This window comes from Populus nigra, chromosome 15 (assembly GCF_951802175.1).
Source record: "Populus nigra chromosome 15, ddPopNigr1.1, whole genome shotgun sequence".
NCBI classification, from domain to species: domain Eukaryota; kingdom Viridiplantae; phylum Streptophyta; class Magnoliopsida; order Malpighiales; family Salicaceae; genus Populus; species Populus nigra.
In genome coordinates this window covers 9,526,301-9,548,800 of record NC_084866.1, presented here as the reverse complement: position 1 = coordinate 9,548,800, position 22,500 = coordinate 9,526,301, and the positions used below count along the sequence as shown (strand labels likewise).

General features: G+C 31.9%; 2 protein-coding genes across 6 annotated transcripts; both read left to right on the top strand.

The window, feature by feature from the left end:
* Positions 1-6,372: 6,372 nt before the first annotated feature.
* On the top strand, positions 6,373-11,378 carry LOC133674837 (uncharacterized). 5 transcript variants are annotated; one of them, XM_062096105.1, is made up of 7 exons: positions 6,373-6,830; positions 6,955-7,045; positions 7,224-7,315; positions 7,426-7,464; positions 7,570-9,459; positions 9,685-9,829; positions 10,430-11,378. In XM_062096105.1, the coding sequence occupies exons 1-7, from the start codon at positions 6,813-6,815 to the stop codon at positions 11,065-11,067; spliced, it is 2,913 nt and encodes a 970-aa protein (XP_061952089.1). In that variant the 5' UTR covers positions 6,373-6,812; the 3' UTR covers positions 11,068-11,378. The 5 variants fall into 5 exon arrangements, with proteins under 5 accessions (XP_061952089.1, XP_061952092.1, XP_061952093.1 ...); XM_062096109.1 differs by lacking the exon at positions 6,373-6,830 and having other exon boundaries at positions 7,229-7,315; XM_062096107.1 differs by lacking the exon at positions 6,373-6,830 and having other exon boundaries at positions 7,229-7,315; positions 7,413-7,464.
* A 5,850-nt stretch (positions 11,379-17,228) lies between these two features.
* Positions 17,229-22,447, top strand: LOC133674777 (protein CONTINUOUS VASCULAR RING 1-like). Its single transcript, XM_062096007.1, has 7 exons — positions 17,229-17,599; positions 18,100-18,152; positions 20,067-20,176; positions 20,294-20,461; positions 20,550-20,647; positions 21,644-21,770; positions 22,069-22,447. The coding sequence occupies exons 1-7, from the start codon at positions 17,438-17,440 to the stop codon at positions 22,161-22,163; spliced, it is 813 nt and encodes a 270-aa protein (XP_061951991.1). The 5' UTR covers positions 17,229-17,437; the 3' UTR covers positions 22,164-22,447.
* The last annotated feature ends 53 nt before the right edge of the window (positions 22,448-22,500 follow it).

Here is a 22,500-nt window from a genome sequence, read left to right as displayed (position 1 = left end):
CCATTTTTTATGTATTAACTATTTTTGTTCTCCTTAAGTCAACCTAAGATAAATAAACTATCATTAGAAGTTGTTTTTGGATGTTGACAAGAGAATAATAAAAGTGATTAATGGTCGACTTTTTATTTTTTAAAAAATACAAAAAAAATATGATGATTAACTTGTTATTTAAATCTATACGCTCATGTTGATTTGTGTGAATCTATTTTTGGTGTTGGGATATTTATCCTTGATATAACAATAGAATTTAAGCTAGATCGACACAATTTCATATAAACCTGCACCTATTGAGTTGAGTGCGAGTGGTGAGTTTTAAGCCCATTGTGAACATGATCAAGTTGAATAGCCAAAACCCAATCAACCATTTCATTCCCTTGGATTCAACACTCATAACGCAAAAGTAAGGATTCTGCTCTATTGCCGAACCTGAATTCCAAATCATTATTTTAGGTCTTGTTAGTGTTTTACCTTTAATAATAAACACACATATATCATTTTAGGTAAACTTTTAACATGTAGACACGTTAAGTACCTTTATTGTAAAAGACAAAAATAAAATATTTTATCTTAGATAGGATATTTTAAGGTGATTTTCTTCTTTTTTATTACATAACCAACCTCTTATATAAAATCTCTAAAGACTAATTAGTATTTTTAGTTATCATAAAACTAGATGGTGACTTACTTTTTCTATCTTAATCAATCAATACTAATCAGCTTGTTGAGATGCCCCTACAATAAATTTTATAAATGAAATCAAAGTATATGGTGTTAAATGAAATTACATAGCAAACTCAAACCAAAGGATGTTTAATGCTTACCTATCAGATGTTTTAATGTCTTGATATTGTGGTTTAAAAATAATAAATAAAGAAGCATTTAACAAAAAAAAATTGACTAAAAAAATATCCAATAACAATTAATTTATTTATGTTTAAAATAGTTAAAGAAAAATCCATTAGTTTCTAAAATACGAACGTATATTTAGTAAAAAGAAAATAGTTACAATATATATAATATAGTTTTGATTTAGAGTGAACAGCAATGCCAAGCATAGTGACTTAATATGTTATATAAAATAATTATTTGAAAATATCTCTAAAATACTATCATGTTGGATCATTATTTTTTTCAAAACATAAAATTTTGATTGGTTATAATTAAAATAACAACATGAAAGTATATAAAATAGCTAGTGTACTGGAAAGAAAGAAAAACTAAATTAAACAAAGATTTTATATATTTTGAATACAGTAACTTTTTAGGTTTATAAATATAATATGAAAGACATGTCTTGCACGTTCTATAAAGTGTGGCTACCCTTTTCCATTTGTCTTTTTTTATATATAAATAAATTCAAGAATATTTTTTTTAAAATGAGTATATTCTGACCATACTTATTAAGTTGATTAATATATTAGACTTCAATGTTTACAAATAAGTGTAGATAATTTGATTGACATATAGTTTAAATCACAATTATACAAAACTTTTCATTATTAATCATCTGCTAATACATTTGGAAATATTTTCATTAGAGATGGGTTGTGGTTATTTACTGCTTGTTTGGGAGTGTGGTTGCGGTTACTTTTCAAAGTGCTTTTCGTGTTAAAATGTATCAAAATAATTTTTTTTATTTTTTTAAAAAATTATTTTTGAGATCAACGCATTAAAACAATTCAAAACACACAAAAAAATTATTTTTAGCAAAACAAAATTAAAATTTTTTAAAATACAGGTACAACCGCGTTTCCAAACACTCACTCATTTAGAATGAAGAAGACATATTAGTTCGTCGCAATGACTATAAAGATTATGACATTTAAATGTACAGTAGAATTTAGTTTTGATTTATACTAAAAACCAATATCAAACTACTGTTTATTAGCATATTGACCTAGTGGATTATTTCATGAGAAAAAATTAAATATCTTTAAAATATCATCCTAATATATTTATTTTTCAAAAACTAAATATTTGATTAGCTAACCTTGAAATAACGATATTAAAATACTTAAAATATTAAATGTAGGAAGAAAAAAACTAAATTATCCGAAGTTTAAAGTACAGCACAAGTAGTCTTATGCACTGTGAAGGACGGCATATGTTAATATTTATGAATGATATGTTAAAACATGGGAGACATGTCTTGCACTATGTGCACACCAGATTTTCGTTGCCATTTACCCGTTTTGCCTATCAGAAGTGCAAGAATTTTCGGTGCCCATAGGATAAATCATTGATTAATAAAAATTATAAAATTATAAAAGAATTATAAAATATACATTTGCTCTAAATATTTGAATATAGGGTTTGTTATGCTCAGGAAAATATAAAAATTACTTATTCTCAAATCATTTATTATTGATGAATGTTCATTTGGTTAACATCGGATCCTAAATTTAAAGTATCGAAACTCAATAATTTTTTAATTATTTTATTATTTATTTATTTATATTTTTTGACCTTTTATCATTATTATTTATAGAAAACAAAAAACTGAACAAAATATTATGCTTAACCCACATTAGTCCCTCCTTTGATGAGACTTGGGATTTATTATTGACCTCAAATTTTATTAAAAACATCGCAATAGACCTACATCGCTCTCTAAATCTAAGAGGCATATCAACCTAGCCATTAAAACAATAAATTTAATCAAAACATGATGCTAACTTGATGAAAACCTATCGACTCCTTATTAAACTTGTTTTAAAGTTGGAAGTGTCCCGTTAGATGTATGTCAATCCCTAAAAAGTAAAAGATAAATTGACCTAGATATTAAAATCCAAGCTTTAGAAAAAAATATGACTCCAACTTGACAAAATAGCATCGATGTTCTTTTCGTTTTTTCTTAAAAGTAAATATTTACATAGACATGCATAAAAAAAAGATGAGGATACAGTTTTACGAAATGAAAATAGCATTAACACAAAAAATAAAAATTAATAATATAAAAATGCATAAGTGAAGAGTAACATGTTCATTGTTTGCATTTGTTAATAATAAACCATGCATAAATAAACCTACCATAAAAGAAGAAATGAGAAGGAAGAAGGATTCGGCTTTTATCTTGAGGTTGGTTCCATACGAGGGAGGAGTTGTTCTAACAACAGAGACGGTGTTATGCTGGCATTGAATAGATTTTTGGATAGTTTTTTTTTTGGGTTCATTTGGTTTTTTTCTCTCTTTTTAGTTTTTTATTCTCTTTTTTTTTTCTCCCTTCTTTTTCTTTCTCCTCTCCAGCTTCCTAGTTCAAACCAACCTCATTTCTAACCCAAAAAAATCTTCTTCTTTTTTTGGGTTTTTAGGTTTCAATAGAAGGCTAGGCTGTCGTTTTGGTAGCTTGGTAAATATCATCCTTTAGTTTCTAGAGATTTATTATTAACCTTAAATTTTATTAAAAATATTGCAATAGACATACATCGCTTTCTAAATCTAAGAGACATATCAACCTAGCCATTAAAACAATAAGTTCGAATTTCTAACCCAAGAAAATCTTTGTTTTTTTTTTTTTTTTTGGGTTTTTAGGTTTCAATTTTTTTCTCTCTTTATCTTTTTTTTTCTTTATACTTCTTTAATTTTGTTATATTTCACCTTATGGCTCATTTCCTAATCACAAACTCTCCTTTTCTAGCTTGGCATTTTCTCTCTTCAACGTGGCTCCTCTTGTTCCTTGTTTTACCTTTCTATTTATAAGCAATGATATTGAAGCTTCTAAAACCTTTACTAGTGGAATGATTGTGACCGTTGGTTCACATGGGTTAATCACAGTCCTCCATTATGGTTGTAAAACTTTAACCAAACATTTTTGTGTTGGACTATTTGCACTTGGTTTTGCAGCAGTTTCAGAGGGTCAAATTATTTTTTCTATTGAGCATATAGTATACATGCATATAAATGAAATTTTGTTTTCTTTTTTAATTTGATTTTTGGATTTTTTTTTATTTTTTTGATGAATTTCAACTTTTTTCTCAATATTTCATTCAATTTTATTTCAGGTTGCATTAAAATGGTCCCTCAATTTCTCTATTTTTTCGAATTCAATTATTGACTTCTCAATTTTTAATTATTTAGCAAATTTCAACATTCTTTCTCCTAATTCCATCCCCGGTTGTATTTAAAATAGTTCCTGCATAATGATGTCTTTTATAGTGCACTCATTAACTTTCCAATTATTTATATTCAACCCTTTTCTTTTAATTTCGTTTCAAATTGTATTTTTTAATATTTTTTATATTGTTTTTCTGGTTGATTTGAATATACTTTTTTAGCAAAAAAAAATTTTTTTTTGATTGAGATGTTTTTTTATCATTTTTTTTAACATTTAAGAGCGGTTAAAAAATGAATTATGACAACTATTTTGAGTAAAAACTCTTTAAACCCACAAAAAAATGAGGTAGCTAAATATATACCTGAAAATTCATCCTTTATTTTTACTTTCCTTTCTCCTTAACGAGACCATCATAGGAATTAGCCATTAGCATAATGAAATAATCTTTATAGTGATATTTATTGTGTGAAAATCATCTTTCTAGGTTTTATGATCGATCTTGTTAGACAACAATAGTGAAGAAGAAGAAGTAAATTGGGGAAATTCTTATAAATTACATTAAATTCATGAATGGTTTGGCAAGTAGAAATCATTTTAGACTGAGAACTAATTATAAACACTTTTATTTTATTTTATTTTATTTTATTTCTTTGGTGCAAAGGAGTGATGGACGCAGCTAGAGTCTCAAGAAGATTTGGCTATGCTTCTATGGTCGAAATAACACCGAAGCCATGATATAAATAAATAAATAATATTGATAGTTATATGCGCGCAAACTGACCCGGACACCCCACGTAAATAAAAATAAAAATAAATAAATAATGTTAAAGCCAATGAATTAAAGGTTGGACTGCCACTCACATGTCTTCCCTTTCAAAAGACGTCGGATTCTCTTTCAGCTATGCTCTTCCATGTGGGATTTTTTTTTTATTATTCTCAATATGAGAAAATCTCCATCTTCCCTTAATTTCTTGTTAGATTGAAATCTCTGACTTCAGATATTCATATCTTTTCAAAGAAATTAAAAAAAAATTTGCTTAATTAATTAAAATGTTTTCTATGTTTGATGATTAGATCAAAATTAAAACAATCTAAAATTATTAAAAAATTAAAATTTTAACTAACACCGTTAAAATGCAACACCGAATAAACAGGTAAGGGTAGAAATTCGAAATTCAAACTGTGGGAGTCCGTACATTATTTAGATTAATAGAGAAGATGGAATTAATTAGTGACATTTATTATGGGCACGAAAAGTGTTGATACACTGCGAGAGTCGTGTGACTGCATTTAAGGCTGTCGTTTTGGTAGCTTGGCAAATATCATGCCCCTCCTCCGTGAGACTTCTATCACTTTAGCCACAGGTTAAGTAATAAGCTTCTTTATTAAACTTTACTTGGCTTAATATTATTTTTACAGGTCATTAAATAAGCTTCTTCATTTTTACAGGTCATTAAATAGGCTCATGGTTTCTATTTTATTTTATTTTCGTGTGTTTAGGAGTATAATAGTAATTATTTTTTTAAATACATCAAAATAATATTATTTTTAATATTAATATTAATACATTAAAATAAACTTTAAAATAAAAAATTTTAACCTAAATGAACACTAATTAACCGTTTGGGTTTCTAAAAAATTCAAATATTTCTTACTAAAATTTAATATGCTTTGTATGCTTTGGATTGTTTTAATGTGCTGGTGTCAAAAATAATTTTTAAAAAATAAAAAAATATCATTAACATATATTTTGGTATGAAAAATTATTTAAAAAACAACCGTTATCATATTATAGCATATTTTAAGACAAGCATGGACGAGATGATGTTGAATCAAATACTATACTAGTGATTGAAAAACCCGTAGTCCCACCCTTGGATCAAACCCACACCAAATATAATTTATCCATCACAGATGGCCTAGAATTGAATATTTGGCCGGCAACTAGTTCATTGATTTGAAGTAAATTTTGAATTTTTTTATATAAAATTATTATTATTAATATTTTTGGATGGTTTTGATATATTGCTATTAAAAATATTTAAAATAAATATTATTTTAATATATTTTTAAATAAAAAACACTAATAATTGTAATCATTTTTAATTATTGTTGATAAAGCCTTGTAGGTCAACCTCTTTTGTCTTGTAATGTAAAATGTTACCAGAAACATTTCAAAATTCAAATGTTTGGGGCTAAAAATATTTAATGGCCCTTCAAGAGTTGGGTTTAGAAAATCAAACCAGGCACAAAATAGTAATTCCAGGTTGCTGGTCAATATTTAGAATCAAACCTTCAATTACTCAATCTTTATATTGAAAGATGTACTGTTCTTCACATTTGTGAAACAGCTTCCCCAAATTCTCAAAGTAACCGTGCTCAAATTTCCAAATTCCAAACACGACCTTAAGTTTTAGTTAATAAAAGCAGGGTAAAAAAAAAAAAAAAAAAGCTGACAACCATGACTGAAGGCAGTTTCCTATCAAGTTCTTCTGTGATCTCATCTGCCCACCGTCTTGTTTTTCTGTAGCAATACACGTTCGACAAGAAACCAAGTTGTAACCCCACAAGAATCTCTCAATGATTTTATTGTCCCTTAAGTCCCGGTAAAGAAAAGAGAGAAAAACAGAACCAACAAAACCTTTGACGCTCTCTTTCTCTAGCAATGAGCGAATCTAAGAGAGCACACTTATACACACCACAAAGGCAATGTACCGACTGTATTTGTTCTCATTTGTGGATCTGAGTTTTAATGTGAATGTTCTGCAGCTTGCAGGTGAGAAATATGAATTCACTGAAACTGTTTATGATCAGACCTGATCACTGTCGCCTTGCCTGCAGGAGATTGTTTTGCATGCTTTTCTCTCATCTGGGTTCGTGTATTTTCTCTTGTTTTGTAGTTTTTACCTGGTTTATGCGTGGAGGATGAGGAAGAGATAACTGGGTTGAGGAAAGCTGAGAAAGAACAGAAAGAACGGACCAAGAATTTAGGTACTCGCTTGTTAAATTTGTTTTTCTGATATTATAGGTTCCATGTGTTTGTTTATCATTGATGCTCATAATGCCTGCAACATAAAAATGTCACTATATGTTTTAAACCAAAAAAAAAAGGGGTCCAATTTTAATGTTTAAGCCTATGAACCTGACCTTTCATTTCATGATCAATCAGCGAAGGTCATTTTCGTTGAGAAGTTGCTTAGAAACTATCAGTACTTAATCTCTTGGACTTGCCCTGTAGTTTATGCCTGGAGATTTCAAAAGGTGAATGATCTTTTTCTTTTCTAATGGACATGCTAATTGTTTATTATGGCGGCAGCTGATTGTTTATTCTGTTTGTGTTTGAGCTGACACAAAGCAGATTCTGATTGCAGACAATCGTTGAAAAGTTTGGAGAGAATATCCAAAACTATGTGAGTATTCTGTTAGAGTTTTTTGTTTTCCCAACTAAATTTGTCATATTTGGTTGTTCGAGTACCAATAGAATCTGACTTTGTCAAATCAAAATTCTGTGTTAGAATATGTACAGATCATTTGTCACATGTGATGATCCGAAAGGAGTTGTAGAATGCGGGACAATTAGAAAATCCAAGAGTGGTTCCCACAAAATGGAGCATGAGATCATAAGCCATAAAGCACAGAAGAACTCTAAAGCAGATTTTACAGTCATAGCTGAAAAGAAGGAGCTGGTCTCTAAAGGGATTGTGGAAGAGTATCGCACTCCATCTTCATTTCAACTCCTGGAGGTCTCAAGAGGAGCTCAGAAGCTGAACCAGACGATCAACTCGTGGTCTAAGGGGCTGAGCTCTGATGGCCAGTCTAAAGATATTGCAAAAGATTTGTTGAAAGGGGCTCTTGATATGCAGGAGTCTCTCCTCATGCTTGGCAAGCTGCAAGAAGCCTCGCATTATATGGCCCAGCTGAAAAGGCAGAAGGGGAAGCTAAAAAGAGGAAAAATTAATGAAGTCGAGGCTGAAATGATGAGTTCACATCAATTTGGCGATCTACATTGCCAGACAGGATTTCAAAAGCCACTGCTTTCTGCTGATGGTTCTTCCAATGATTACATTGATGAGCTTAAGAAAGCAATCACAGATAGCCTTGGCAGGCATAATTTGCTCCCAAACAGAACCACCCAAGAGAAGACGTCCAAAGAAAGGAGAAGGAGGGACTCAGCTTCAGATGTCCCCTCCACAAGCTCAAGCCAGTCATCAGTGGCTCAGTCTAGCAGCAGTCATTCTACTCGCTCCATAGCTACAGCAGCTCCTCCAAGGAAGGAAAACAGTCCAAATCTGATTGCCAAGCTAATGGGTCTGGAAGACATGCCATCAAAACCATTGCAAAAACATCCACATAAACAGTTGGATGTTGAGACTGATTTAAGTCGGAGGAGGCCAAGGCCAGTCTTTGATATTGAAATGCCAAAGGTAAGGAAGCCTCAACCCTTAATGCATAAGGTACGTCCAGAGCAAAGAGCACTGAAGGATATTCTTGAAACCATGCAATTTAAAGGACTCTTGAAATGCCATTCAGTCAAAGAGCTCAAGTCCTGGTCCCATCACTCCAGAGAAACGCATACCAACCGGAGGTCTAGTAATTATATTTCACCTATTGTACTAATAAAACCTGGTGTGTCATGCTTCGAATCAAAAGAGGTGCCTGCATCAATGGTTTGGGAAATGGGAGCATTGAAAGCTGAATTGATGCCACGAAAAGTGAAGTTAAAAAAAGGACCCGAACCTGATACTAGATCAGTAGACCACAAAGATGGGACTTATAGCACTAGCAAAATGCTGCGTAAAACAGAAGTTGATGAGCCTACAAACAAAAGGCTGGGCCAGGAGGAAGGAACTAAGGACCGCAGAGAGGTAGTTGTGAAACCAGAAGAAAAAGAAATCAAAACAGTTGTCCAGGAAGAAGTTGCTGTTCGTGAAAACAAAGGGAACGCAGAGCCGGAACCCGAAGAGACTCTAATAAAAATGCTAGGCAAGGAACGAGTAGAGGACCGCAAACATGTAGTTCCAAGAGCAGAAGAGCAAAGAATTAAGACAAAATTGAAGGGTTCGTCCAAGTTGAAAGCTAGCTGTCCTGTAACTAACCAACAACAGAAAAAAGAGACAGCTGTGAAAAAGGTAAATAAGACTCAGAGGATGGATACTGATAGCAGGAAACGGATAGAGACAGAGGTTGTGAAGCCTAAAAATGTGTCAAGATCTCAAGAACAAGCCAAGGTGATCTCAACAAACACAAGAATTGAACATGGATCAATGACTACAAAGACTCAAATTACTCAACAGAGCAGTACGAATAAAAAATCCATCTTGAAACACACAACAAAAACCACAGTTTACAGTCCTAAAGATCAGAAGCGGAAGATAGTTGCTGAGCCTACAGCAGAAAAACCAACTGTATATCTTCTTACATTTCATCTTCATGATGCTAAACAATCTTTCATTTCTGCACTCTTTACAGTCTTACTTGCATAAATGCATGCTCAGCTATTTATATTTTAAACTACAAAAATAGGGTCCAGATCATGTGTGAGAAGAAAGTTCAAATTTGAAGTTTGGCACACATAATAAGTTTTGAAGATGACCAAGTAATGCTGTGTTATAATGATATCTTTCTTGCAGAATGAGGAACTAGGATGCAAAGAAGACGACAAAAAGAATGGCCACAAATGTGATGCTGATCCTGTTTCCAAAGTAACCAACACCCCACTTGCTGATCAACCATCTACAGAGGAGGAAGCAAATGTCTTAAAATTTCATAATGAAGGTAAATTGGTGAACTCCATTTCGGGATCCTGTTAAGTACGGAAATCCTTGTGATATAAGTGCATTTACATGAGTTTTGCACCCGATAATTGTTCATGTTCATATTCATCTCAACTTGTGTTCAACTTAAACATGTACATTAATGACTGATTCTTTCTCCACATCCACTGATATCGTCACTGAAAACTCGGGTTGGTTGGGGGTAAGGTGGGAATAGATTAGTGATTTCAATCTTAAGAAAAAGAAAACTGCAGGTAAATAGTTGTTTTAACAAGCCTTGTGGTAATGTGGTAAAAGTATCATTCCTAAGAACCTGCTGTCGCTGGTAGGATGAAGCTTATACCAATTATCTTCACCATCCTAGAAATGGTCTCAAGAAAATTATTGTTCTCAACAAAAAGATAGTGGAACCAAGAACTAAAATCAAAAGGCTGTAATAGTGTAATGTGTTCACAATAACTGGAAAAAAAATATTCACAAGGTTATTATACTATTCCTACCTCTAGTATCAAGAATAAACATCGAACCATTTTTGTGTAAATATATAAGTTATTATTTTGTCTGATTGTTCTGTCATATTGCTTTTTTTTCCTCCCTTCAGAACATGGCAGTGACAGCCAGAGTTCTCCCTGCAATCATACATTGGTGACATCTGAACATGAGGAAGTTGCAAAATCTCCTGAAGAAGCCAACAATGATAAGGGTCTCATAGGAGGAGATGGAGAAAGTTCCAAAAACGGAATCCAATTGAATGCTTTACTTTTGAGCAGTCCATTGTTTCTCACTCGTGCAGAGGAGCTTTTCAATCTCAATATGAATAGCCTCGAGACCTTTCCAACATCTGGCATCTGCCATTATCGAATAGCCAGCATGGAACTTTCTTTAGATTATGCTAATGAATACATTGAACGTAGAAGCTGTGTAGATTCACAAACAAGGCACCCGCTGTTACAAACTTGTACAGGAGATTCAAGACTTAATCTTTCTTTAGAGAAGCTGGTGGAGGAAGTTGTTAATGGAGCTAAGACTCTTACTAGTTATTGCAAGCTTGGCTTTTACAACCTTCCAGATGAATCGTATGGGATACTGGAAAAAGATATAAGATGTGGATCAGGAGTAGTGAGTGGAACATGGGATTTGGGGTGGAGGAACGGATTTTCTGTGGATGAAGCTGAGCAAACTGTGAATGACGTAGAGAAGTTGCTTATAAGTGAGTTGATTGAGGAGATGTTTACATAATTAGAGCTTTTAACCCTTTATGTTAAGCAAACTTGTCCTGCTTTGCAGGTCTGAGAGGTAAGAATTCAGAGGTTGTCAGCGTGAATAAGCTAAGCTAGGTAGGGGCTTGCTGTTTATATGGCCATCTAATTAACATACAAACATTTAGGATTTAAGCTGGTAGGTGTTATGGTGATCCAAAATTGTTTGGGGGCAGAAAGATTATACACAAGTAAACTCATGAAACCAAACTTTTCAGGATAATTAGTTGATTTCTTGGGTATCTATCTTGAATCCTGTTGATCAATTTATATGCATTTGCTTTTCTAATATTGGCAAAGGACTATGATTCTTGATTCCTTGTCAAGTGAGAAACTGTAAGAATCTAAATTTGGTCTTAATTTTTATAAAATGCATGTCTGCAATCAGCTATTTTTATGTAAAAAATGATAAGAATTGGATTGATTCAGCAACTGTTGTATATAACCATTGTGTTTCATATTGCGTTTCGAAAGCGTTTTTAAAAAAAGTTAAAATTTTTTTAATTTTTTCTTTACTTCAAATTAATATTTTTTTTTAATATTTTTAAATCATTTTAATGTACTGATATCAAAAATAATTTTTTAATATATATATTATTTTGATGTGTTTTGAAATAAAAAGCACTTTGAAAAGCAACTGTTACCGCACTTCTAAACACACTAGTCAACTTGTATAGATAATTTGTTGAGAATTGTCTTATATTATGTACGCAACTCCAAAAAATATTAGTCTTTTTTAATTATGATAATGTTATGAAAAGCAAATCAAAATATATTCTGAGGATCAATTTAAAATTAATAAAATATTAAAAAATAAAATTAAAAGAAAAAACTTTTGAAGGTGAAATTTAAAAAAAAAAGTTTGAAAAAAAAACCTAAGATACTTCAAACAGTGTAGAGTAGTAGTAATGATATACAATATAAGTAGAAGTATATACCCTGTTTTGTTTTAAAAGCAAATAAATTTCTTTTTAAAGTTATAACTAACACTAATTAATCAAACAATATTTTTAAAAGAAAAATAAAATAAAATCAGTTATGCTTTAAATATACAACAATATGCATTTGTTAATGGGAAAAAAACATTTCCTTTTGTATGTTTATGTTTTAGTCAACGAATGAGTCATTTTCTGATAAAAATAAATAAATAAATAGAAGATCCTCTTGAACTACTGGTCAAAGTTCGGTGGTCTCTGAATTAAAAAAATCTACGTAACTAATATCTGGATAAATTTTTTAATTTGATTTAATCCACCGTTCCATCCATGATTAAATAGAGCATGTTCTCTACATGTGATTTCCTTGATTAAACTCAATACCGATGGCACTTGGACCAACTAATAATTGGGATCCATACAATTTAGCCTAAAAAAACAATACATTAATAATGCTATGAATTTAAAATTGGAAATAATATTAGTTGACTTTTTCTATGTTATTTTAGTGCATGTATACTATTGTGGAAAGATAAGCAAATTGATGTTTTAATAGATATAAAATATTATTTAAAATTGAAAGGTAACCGGTACTTGTAATGCACATACTAGCAAGAGGAGTGTTTTTATGTCATTCAGGTAGCGCGTGGCTGGTCGTTTGATTGTCAAACGATGACTTATAGAGTGATGTTATGATCATCTCAGCAGCACTTCTATTACTAGATGGTTTGTGTGGACAATAGACTTTTGATATAGCGTCGATTTCTCTATTTTTTCCCTTTCTTTTCTCCCTTTTTTTTTATTTTCCTGTGTCTGGCCCTTAATTTTTTCATAGGAGCCCTTAAATTTGTTTTTTCTTCAGATTTAATCAATGTTCTTTTTATTACTATTTGTATTATTAGAGGTATGCATAAATTTAGAATTTATTTCAATTTCATCATCCCTCATTTTTTTTATCTATTAGATTTCATATCTACTCTTTTTATTGCTATTTGTTTTATTTGATATAAATTTTATTTTTTTTTTACAATTTCATTCTCCTTCAATTTTTTCTATCAAATTTGATCATCATTTGTTTATTGCTATTTTGCTTTTTCTTTGGCAAATTTTAGAAATTGATTTTTTTATTTTATTCTTCAACATTAAATTGATTGGAAATTGAGCTTCTTAATTGAGTTCGAGTTTAGGATTTAACAATTTATGAGTTTAGAATAGTAACTATGATTTAAGAGATTCGCTCAGGTCTACTCTTTTGTTTTTAAGCACATGTTTTTATAGTTTCATCCTTTAGCATTCATTTTATTGGAGATTAAATTCCGTTACTTTTTTTTTTCTTTCTATAGAATTTCTTGCTAATTTTAAAAATAACTTGGGTTATCTCTCGGGTCTTTTTAATTTTTGTTCTTTGTTAAGTTTAGCATTTTTTAAAGAATTGTGTTGTATTAAATTAAATTAAATAATTATATATAAACTTGGGATGCTTACTTCAAAATATTTTGCTTGATTTGCTTTTTAGGTCGTTACTCTGACAATACGTGTGGTCTCTTTTAATGTCATCGTGTAGCCTACTGTATTAGCGCCAGAATTGCCTCAATGATCTATATTTGATGGTGGGGCATTATCCACAAGAAAGCAACTATGAGTTTTCAATTAGTTTTTCTTCCTTATACTTTTGAGCATGATATTGCTAAGTTATTTTTTATAGTTAATTATTGCTATTTTTCACTTCATTTCTTGTAAATGTCTTTTTTTAATCATATTATTAAATTAATCAAGCTTATTAAATTTAGTAAAGTCAATGACTCATATTTCAGATTTTGCTTGCTTCTTTAAAAATGTTAATTTCACCTAAACATTGTTTTTTTTATGTTAGGAGAAATTTAACTTGGCACGTGGTGGGGTGCGAACACCAATCCAATTATTTCTACAAAACCCATTACTAATTATTAACAACACTAAAAGATTTGGCCTGGATTTGAAACCAAATCTCGTGCTTGCAGTGTTCATATGAACAATGCAAACAAGTTTTTTTTTTTTTATCTTTCAACAATTAAATAATTTATTTTAATTTGTTTTTTATAAGGTTATTGTAACTTCAAACAAATATCATGGTATTTAGTTGTGCTTAATTTTATGAGTGTCTATTTTTGTTATAATATAATTAAGTAAAAATAGAGTTTTAAAAACAAAGTTATTAAAACCAGTGAAGTTCATGATCCGAGTTGCGGGTTTGATAGGTTAAAATATGAAACCCGGGTCAATTCAATATGTCATTGTCATAATATTAAAAAAAAAATCATCTTAAAATTCTTTTAAAGTCAATCAACATTTTTACTGGTATCCGGGTAGCTTTTGGACATGCCAAATCGACTAGGTAATGTTGAGGCAAAAAATAGTTTTTTTTTTTAAAAACAAAGTTATTAAATCCACAGGAGTCCATAACCTACTTTGCGGGTTTGACAAATTAAGTCGTGAAACTTAGGTTGATCCACTATGTCACCATCTCAATATCAAAAAAAAAAATCTTCTTTGAATCTTTTTAAAGTCAAATAATATTTTTATTAATCATTCAAGTTTTTTTTTTGACTCATCAAGTTGATTGGATGATGTCAAAACAATTCTTATGCGATATGTTATCTAATGAACGAACGTCCACTTCTTTTTAAAAAAAAATAAGATGGACTTCCACCCTTTAGAAATAAAAAAGAAAAAAAGAGAGGAGGGTCATCCATGTGGGCTTAATCTTGTAAACCTCTACATGTACAGTGGAGCGGGTGTCAGGTCCTGCCCTCTTGTATTTTCTTTTATTATTTTTTTAGATTTAACTGTAAAAAAATTAACATTATATTTTAATTATTATTCAAATAATATTACATGTTTTCATGGAATTGTTAACTATTTTTCTTCTCAATTCTCATGCGCATATTTAATTAATATAGAATTTATTTTTAAAAGATTTTAAATAATTTCTTATATGTAATTTTATTTGTATTGAGTATTGAAACAAGGGCAGTCTTACGTGCCATTAACATAGAGAAGGAATAAGCCTAGAAATTTCCGAAATGTCAACATCCATTTTTTGAGATTTCAACCCTCCTGTTATCGAATGGTAAACAAACCAGTGTAAAACTAAAAATAAAAATACAGAGGATTATCATAAGAAAATTCAGGAATGAAGTAAGTGAAGCTTCTTCTTGTGTAATTGTCGAGTGTATTTAGAAAACTAAAAAATTATGTTATTTGAGCTAAATACTCAAAGAAGAAGAAGAAAATCATTAAACCCTGAGGGTCGCTCAGCTAGTCAAGTCTTGGATTTGCTCCTCAATAGTCACAAGTTCAAGTTCCCTCAGGGTCACTAGAAGCTTATATGATCGTTAACTTCAAGGTCCGTGGAATTAGTCGAGGTGCGCGCAAACTGACTTAAACATCTATGTTAATAAAAAAAATCATTAATTACACATATTATACCAGATATTAAAATGTGTGGGATATTCATTATAGAAGTCCAATACGGTTTACATACGCACAAATCATTGTGGATGACCATGTTTATTTTTTGACAATTCATTTTCATCCTCAAAGTTTTATTTTTGACTATTTGAACCTAATTTAAAATCAATTGCTTTTGATTTTCTAGTCAACAATGGAATTGAAAAAATAGAGATCAAAATGAAAAAGGCGCCAAACATGGATGGTGTGCTAGAAGTTTCGAAAAAGATACACTTTGGTCCTCTGACTTTCAAAATAACACGAATTATATGATTTCGGTGCCTCAATTTTTTAAAAATTTAATTTTGATACAAAATTTAATTTTTGTTATTTTTTAGTTCCTGATTGAGAGAAGAGAGAGAGAGGTCGCTAAATTTCGATAGTAGAGAGAAAAAAAAAGTCATTGACACCGATTTAGGCCACCGAAATGATAAATTTTTATGTCAATTGGTTTCATTTAATGAGGAGATTTCATATTAGGTGTTTTTCTACCTTTAAAGTTCGTTAAAAAACAGAACTGAGCTCCGTTTGATTTTGGTTTTGGGTTCATTTTGGTTTTTTTAATGTCATGCATATGTTTATCACAGTTTCTAAGGTATTTTGTAAGTGTTTTTGGTCAAAAATTAGTTGGAAAATCGGTTTTTGGGTAAAAAAAACTTAAGTTTCCATTTTTTGGCCACTTAATTTGGGTAAATTAAACAACACAAAAAAAAAAATAAAGACTCGGTCACGTAGGCCCTAACAAAATGAATCAAGTGGGTTACCTTGGCTTGCCAAACCTAGTAGTGCCCTTTGCTTTTAATTTTAATATATATATATATATATATATATATATATATATATATATATATATTCCTAATTCTTTTTTAAAATTAATGATTTTTTATGATTTTTTTATATTTTTTTATATTTAGAATACCTCTTCTCTCTTTTATTTTGTTTAGAGAGCATATTTTATATGACATTTTTTTTTGATTATGCATTTAAATTTTGAAGGGTTTTTATGATTCATCTATAAATTTTTTTATCTTTTATATAGATGAATTTTATTTTTGAAAATAAAAAATATTTTCAGATAATATTTTTAATATGTGTAGTGTTTTTTTTTCATTTTTCATTTTATTCAATCAGTTTAATTTGTGTTTCTATTTTTATTATCGTTTGCTTGAATAAAAAAATTATTTTAATAAAAATATATAGCAAATACAACCGGGTAAATATCTCATCTTACGAGATTAAATATTTTAATTTACACATGCTTCTCAATTTTTTTATTTTTATTTTCATTTATTTTTTATGATTTTTTTCACGTACTAGCACACATAATTTTTTATTTATTTGATTATAAATATACATTTTTTAATTTTTACTTAAAAAATTTGACTATAAAAACGTGTTGAAAAATACTGTATGTATAATTGTTTTATTTAAAAAAAGAATATCAAACTCTTGCATTTGGCAAAGAGGAGGAAAACGCTGTCACGCAATCATCATAGGTGACAGCTAAGAAAAGCACTTGTACATAACAATAATAGTAACAGAAAACAGCCAGTCGTTATTATTTATGTCGCAAAACAAATATAATCAATAAATAAAAACATTGATTAATCCGCCATCATAGCAGACATGACCTGCCCCCTCCGCCACCCAGTCCATTTGTTACTGGAGTGTTTCCGTTTCTGTATATAAATAAATAAATTAATTTGACAAATACCAAATAAATAAATAAAAGATTATTGCGAACAAATAGTAGCAGTAGTAGGTACTCGTTTTTGAATTCAAAACAAAAGACAGAGTCCTCTTTCCTCTCTTTTCTGCAGCAAAAAAATAAAAAAAATCCACAGACTATAGAATATATGTTCTTATTTTGATCTGTCGATAGATAAAGAAGAAACCGGCAAGTCTTTTTCTTTCTATTTTTTTTTTATGGGGGATGAGAAATCGGCGATCGTCATGGCCAGTAGAGACAGAGACAGAGATCGAGAGCTTCTAATACCAGTCGCTGACTCTCCCGACCTTGATATCGCTTCTAAACCTTCGGCTTCCTCCTCCTCCTCCTCCTCCTCGTCGCATCACTCAGGACGCGAGGTTTAACCAATCTCCTTTCTCCTTTTGCCTTTCTTGGACTCTCTCTCTTTTTCTTTTTCTTATTTAGAAAAATAACGATTGTAATTGAAACTCCAATTCTGCTAATTATTAGTTTAGTTTAAGCTTAATAATTCAATTCAATGCTTCATTTTCCAGCTAGATTTGATTTAATTGTTGAGGAATTGAGTTTTCAGTTATTAAGTTTTGGCACTGAATTTAATTCAAAGGATATGTTGATTTGGTCGTGATTATGATTAATTGAGAAAATTAAAAGAATTATGGTTTTGATTTTTCACTGTTTTATTTGTTTGAATTCTACAAAGGTTTGAGTTTTTTTTTTTTTTTTTTGGTTAGGAAATGCTTGGGGTTACTATGAAATTGCCATGTTCCAAATTAAAGCGATTTATCATATAGTTTTGCATATTTGAGGATTATTTCATGTCTCTCACATTCTTAAAGAACTTTTTATCTAACATTTTCTCTGTCTTTTGTCTGTGTAGACGTTTTGCAAGTTCGTTAGGAGCTGGGCTTCAAAAAAATTCATGACAGGATGGTGCTACTCTTTTTTCCATCTCCTTTATTTCCTTGATTTCACGAATAAATGCTGCATCTTTCCACAATCGTGTTTGTGTGTGTGAACAAGGATCCGTCCAGGATGTTTCTTATGATAGCTCCGATTTGAAATATGGCTTGTGTATGTAATCAGTTAATCATTTGAAAGGACTTAATTGATTTTAATTTATGTTTTCAACTCTCCTTCAGTCCTAGTTTGTTTTGGTATAAGAGCTTTTCTTACCTCCTCATAGGGTATTCATTTTTTTTTCCTCTTCCAAGTTTTTTTCTCCCCCCTGAATATGTTTACCTGGATCATGGTTTACTGCCTGCTGGAATAAATTTAAATAGCTGAAGAGTTTTCTAGGAGTATCCAGCAATCTTTGAAACAAACAAGCGTCTGTACTTGGGTGAGTGATGAGGTGGTTTAGCAGGTGGTGTAGTTCATAGTTTGATCGTGTGAAGTTTGGTGTGAGAGAGAATCCATGTCTGTAAAAGGATCCCGATGGTCCGTCCTTTACTGAGTAATGAGGAAGTATATATGGTGAGAGTGAGGCAGTTTCCAGCCTTCCACCAATAAGACAGGTCAGGGCTTGAATAGAATTCAGTGATAAGCGGCATTGACTTAGAAAAAGAATCATGAGGCTCATGTTTCATGGATGACATGTAGTTGAGATTTGAACCTCCCTAAATAAGCTCATTATGTGTAGCTCCTTTTGATTTTGATGCATCTTTTCTAAGCCCACAGCCAATTCTCCCAGAAAATCCTGTGGACTCGGAACTAATAAGTCATGATAGGCAGAGATATTCGGGAATAATATGCTAGTTCTTACATGTATTGACATTGTTTTGTGAAAAATAAGAAATGCAAGATGGTCTTCACCACACCCATAGGAAGACTTTTATCTGTTTAAGTGTGTATTTTTGTCTGATCTTTGCTGGATTACACTATGAATTTTGCAACTTTCATAGACCTTTCATCTATATCCCTGCTATCCAGTTAGGTCATGTCAAAATGTACTTTGGAAGGAACCCTAATGAATGAGTTGGTTGAACTCTTTGAGATCGCCCCCTATGGTGTCTCTCTGTTATGGATTTCTTTTCTGATGATGGGGGTTTTGGACACTTATACATTCCTGTATCTCATTCTGAAGAGGAGGCAAATGTGTGGCTGACTACTATACCAGTTGTACATAAGCAACTTGTGCGTGCTTTGTTCTATCATGTGTGATCTGGTCCTTTGGCTGTTTAGAGATAGCCTAGTTGCTCCTGTTGATTTAACTTTTTGAAACAAGTCAGATGCAACTAAAGTTTGTGGTGATTTGCTTTCAAAATTTTGTTTTGATATCAATTTGTGTTGTTTTTTGGGCAGTTCTTAGAACTTGCCAGGCACTTCAGATGCCACTCACCATTAAAGATTGTGTGGAAGTAGAAATTTTGCGAGATAATTGTTGTTTTCCCTGTTTTGCTGGGTGCACAAGGATTGTGCTTTTTACCTTGTAAACTGATTGGATGTCCACTCTTCATTGAGGACTGTATGCTTTTTACCACACAGATGCCACTCACCATTAAAGTTTATAAATTTTGCAAGCTGCTTTCATATTGAGCTGCTCTTCCTGTGGGTTGTGAGGGAAACCAGTGGCCTCTTTTATGTGATTGGACATAGTTTTTCTGCCCAATGTACAAAAGAACGAATATCTTGGACTGCAGTTGTACTGGATGAACGTAACTTCATTGATTTGTAATTTTATAAGATTTCACGTCTGTTTAGTGTTTCTCTTTTGCATGCTCTTGAACAATACATCCAAGCAAAAATATGTGTGTTTGATGATTTTTGAATTTATGTTTTGTTTTTCATATTGTGCTCAATCTGTTATAGATGTTGGCATGTTGCTCACACTTAGCTGTTTTGCAGTGTCATCCTGTTTCCCATTGCAATCACCTTCTACATAACATGGTGGTTTATTCACTTTGTGGATGGATTCTTCTCTCCAATTTATGCCCAACTTGGAATTGATATCTTTGGTAAGCAAGTTTATGTTTACTACCCTAAGCCTTTTCCTCTCTGATGTTAATTCAATATTATAAAGCAGTTCATATTCTTACTGATCATTTGGCTTGCCTTCTTTTGTTCTTTGTTAGGTCTGGGATTTATAACCTCCCTAACATTCATTTTCTTGGTTGGGGTATTCATGTCATCTTGGTTGGGAGCATCCGTCCTGAGCCTTGGAGAGTGGTTTATCAAAAGGATGCCATTTGTTCGCCATATTTATAACGCTTCCAAGCAAATTAGTGCTGCCATATCCCCAGGTCTGTGTTCAGTTTAGTCCTCATTTTTTCACTGGATGAGTTTAAACAGCTGCCATGCCATTTACATCATGTTTCTTTTGTGTTTCAGACCAAAACACTCAGGCTTTCAAGGAAGTGGCCATCATAAGACATCCACGTATTGGCGAGTATGCTTTTGGGTTCATTACTTCAACTGTGACCCTCCAGGTGTGATATTCACTTTAGGATTGTGCGAATTGCTTGTCTTTTGTCTGTGATCAGACCTATTAACTACGAGTCCCAGATTCTGCTTAGGGATGCAAAAATTTACAATTTTGGTCACAATAGTCCAATTCGTGAATTAAGATATGCAATTTTGGTCACAATACTCGAATTCATGAATTAAGATATGGCAAAGGCAGACTTCTTGCTCGAAGACTGGAGAGTAATAGATATCCCTAACTGCTGAGAAACACTTTTGCATGCATTTCTTTGGTGCAGTAATACTACCTTGGAAACTTGAAAATTATTAGCAATCGCCCTACTATTAACTGAGTCTTGGATTCTGATTTGGGATGCAAAGATATACAATTTTGGTCACAATACTCCAATTCATGAGTTGAGATATGGTGAAGGTGAAATCCTTGCTTGGAGAGTAATAGATATCCCTAATTTTGTTGAGAAACATATGTGCATGCATGTCTTTGGTGCAGTAACGCTAGCGATCACCCCTTCCCACCCACACACGCACACGCACACGCACTCAAAATTCTATAGACTTTCAGGCCAACTCTGAGAAATATCTGACAACTGCAAACTTCAGTGACATCAACATGTACCTTTTCTGTCATTAATTAGTTGTTGCTGTCTAACCCAAACTATTTTTTATATTGCAATGATTTGGATTTTCTTCCTTTGCCGTCCCATGTTAGAAGACACACTGAATCCCTAAAAGATTCCTGAACTTGGAATTTCTCAAATTTTGGGGCTGGTCTACAACAAATCCTAATTGATTATTAGATGCTAGATTATTGCAATTTGGGATATTGAGGGTCTAATCTTCAATTGAAACCTATAGATCATATCCATATCTGAAATCAGGGGTGTTATCCTTATTTAAAAAGATTGAGTTAATATCGTGATACTGGTAAATGATAAATGCTCAGCATAGCATAAAATAGCATCTGCATTCAAATTCTTATATTTTCTAAGTTTGAAATGCAGAACTACTCTGGAGAAGAAGAGCTATGCTGTGTCTATGTTCCCACAAATCATCTGTACATTGGTGATATATTCCTGGTTACTACCAAAGATGTTATCAGACCCAATCTCTCAGTCCGAGAAGGAATCGGTAAGGGACTCAACTAGCTTGACTTTAGTTTATCAAATATTTTCTTTTTGGTGGGGCAAGAAGACATCTTTCCTCAGCTCTGTCTTTATTCAGGGTACTAGAAATACAATATTGCTTGTTATCTCATGGAACAGACATTTTAGGCTCAAGAGTTTATTCACTCTTAAGATACATGGTCCTTTGTGAAAGATGGGTTTCCAGCATGTTTTTTTATTCTCCTGCCAGAAAATGAGAATCGAAAGGGGATCTATTCCCCCACCCCATTCCTCATTTCTTCTGATTTATTCTTCAATTGCAGAAATCGTTGTCTCTGGGGGGATGTCGATGCCCCAGGTCCTTTCAACACTCGATTCAAGCATTTCAGTGGATAGAAGTAGATCTGAAAGAAGCTGAGGTTGAAGAAAGTAGTTGTAGATGGATTGCTTATTACTTCTATTGGTTTCAAAATGAGTCATCAGAGCGGCCACTCAATCAGCTTTGTGCTGATAGTGCTGGATTTGAGGCCAGATCAATTTTTTCCGTGTTTGTCAGATGCTGGTTGGTGGCCTGTGTAGCGTTTTTTTTTTTTTCGTTTAGAATGTACATTAAGTGCTTGGAATAGTGTGGATTATACTGGCAGATAGGCGTTGTTGGCTTTGAGTTCTCTTTTTTCCACGTAATAGAATGGTTTTGGCTAATCCGTGCTGGAGCATGTACTTCATGGTCTATGTTTTAACAATTGAGAGTTTCC